This window comes from Ziziphus jujuba, chromosome 5 (genome assembly GCF_031755915.1).
Source record: "Ziziphus jujuba cultivar Dongzao chromosome 5, ASM3175591v1".
NCBI classification, from domain to species: domain Eukaryota; kingdom Viridiplantae; phylum Streptophyta; class Magnoliopsida; order Rosales; family Rhamnaceae; genus Ziziphus; species Ziziphus jujuba.
This window is the reverse complement of record NC_083383.1, coordinates 6902972-6904835: the sequence shown is the minus strand read 5'-3', so window position 1 is coordinate 6904835 and position 1864 is coordinate 6902972. Positions and strand designations below refer to the sequence as shown.

The following is a 1864-nucleotide window of genomic DNA, read 5'->3' as shown; positions in this document are numbered from 1 at the left end:
ATGGAGAGAAGCAGTCCCCATCGACGTGGAAACTTTAGCTTTAAGAATGTGAACATTTCTGGTAGTTCCAGTATTGACTTGGAAACAATTGGGATAAATCAGAACGGTCCTGAACTTGGCCCAGCATTAAAGAATCTGAAGTTCAAGGGCCTTGCAGGTGATTTCAGGCTTGTTGACGGGCAATTACAGTCATCAATTTTCGAGATACTTAACGTGAATGGCAGGGGAGAAAGAAGGATAGGGTTTTGGACACAGAAAAATGGACTCAGCAAAAGAATGTTGGATGAAACAAATAGTACAAAATATTGCACTTTGAATACCTGCCTAGGACCTATTATATGGCCTGGAGATTCTACATATGTTCCAAGAGGATGGGAAATTCCAACAAAAGGGAAAAAGTTGGTAATAGGAGTTCCAGTGAAGGATGGTTTTCGCGAATTTGTGAATGTGACATTTGATCCCACTAATAAAACCAAGGAACTCACTGGATACAGCATGGATATATTTAAGGCTTTGTTGAATGAATTACCTTACCTTGTTCCCTACGAGTTCATTCCCTTTGCAATGCCAAATGGCACAGGCGCTGGCACTTACAATGATTTGATCTATCAAGTATTTCTCCAGGTAGTGATTGAAACTACTCTTTTTTTCCATTTCAGATTGTCACTTTATTATTAGTTAATTATAGTTACAGAGTTGATAAGGATTTACATACACTTGAACAGAACTTGGATGCGGCAGTTGGGGACATAACGATTCGAGCAAACAGGGCATTATATGTGGATTTTACATTGCCCTACACAGAATCAGGGATGTCCATGGTGGTGCCAGTCAAAGACGGTAGAAGAAAAGATGCATGGGTTTTCTTGAAGCCTCTCACTTGGGAACTTTGGACAACAAGCGTTGGTTTCTTTCTTGTCATTGGTTTTGTTGTTTGGCTTCTTAAACATCGAATCAATGAAGACTTCAGAGGGCCTCCTCATCATCAAATTGGTACAAGTTGTTGGTTTTCCTTCTCAACCATGGTTTTTGCTCGCAGTAAGTTATTTACCCTTCTTTTGAAAATTATTTATATACGTAAAACTTGCAATTGATGGTTTTTTTATATATATAAATACACACACACACATATATATATATATACACGTATTAAAATCATATAAAAAATACGCTTTACAAATCTTTTTCTGTGGAAATTGTGAATTTCGTAAATATGTCTTTTTTATTATTATTAAACGGAAGTTAAAAATATATATATACAGTCAAAGTTTGCCGTATTTAGAAGAATTTTGATCTTAAGATTTGATGTATTCCAAGTAATTTTAATTTTTTTGGCTAATAAATTTCATTATTTACTACTATAATTTGTTTTCAATGTCCTCTTATGTAAAAGGGGAGCCAATATTGAGCAACCTGGCTAGGTTCGCGGTCATAGTGTGGTGCTTTGTGGTGCTTATACTCACTCAAATTTACACAGCCAGCTTATCCTCCCTTCTAACCGTACAACAGCTCCAACCAGCCATTAATGACGTCAACCACATCCTGAAGAATAAGCAGAACGTTGGATACCCGAAGGGATCTTTTGTGTATGGAATTTTGAGAGAACTGGGCTTTGACGATCATAATCTAAAACCTTATCACTCTCCTGAACAATTGAATGAACCTTTTGCAAATTGGAGTGGAAATGATGGTATAGTTGCTGCTTTTGATGAAAAACCCTCTTTGAAATCTTTTCTTGCAAAATATGTTAGAATTTGTGGATCTAAACATATATAATAAATTTTATAAATCATAAATTACTAACCTCCAAGTGCAGCCATTAATAAATTAAATCTTTAATTCTGCAAAATAGAAAATAATGTAA

At 35.6% G+C, this 1864-nt stretch overlaps 1 protein-coding gene across 1 annotated transcript; it reads left to right on the top strand.

The window, feature by feature from the left end:
* Positions 1-1864, top strand: LOC132803714 (glutamate receptor 2.9-like). Its single transcript, XM_060817088.1, has 4 exons — positions 1-624; positions 726-1038; positions 1478-1746; positions 1853-1864. The coding sequence occupies exons 1-4, from the start codon at positions 1-3 to the stop codon at positions 1862-1864; spliced, it is 1218 nt and encodes a 405-aa protein (XP_060673071.1).

Bases quoted from the DNA above. Each gene is read 5' to 3' on its own strand.
- LOC132803714 (XM_060817088.1), top strand. From the start codon at position 1: ATGGAGAGAAGCAGTCCCCATCGACGTGGAAACTTTAGCTTTAAGAAT. The intron at 625-725 runs GTAGTGATTGAA...ACACTTGAACAG, and splicing joins TCTATCAAGTATTTCTCCAG to AACTTGGATGCGGCAGTTGG. The intron at 1,039-1,477 runs GTAAGTTATTTA...AAATTTACACAG, and splicing joins AACCATGGTTTTTGCTCGCA to CCAGCTTATCCTCCCTTCTA.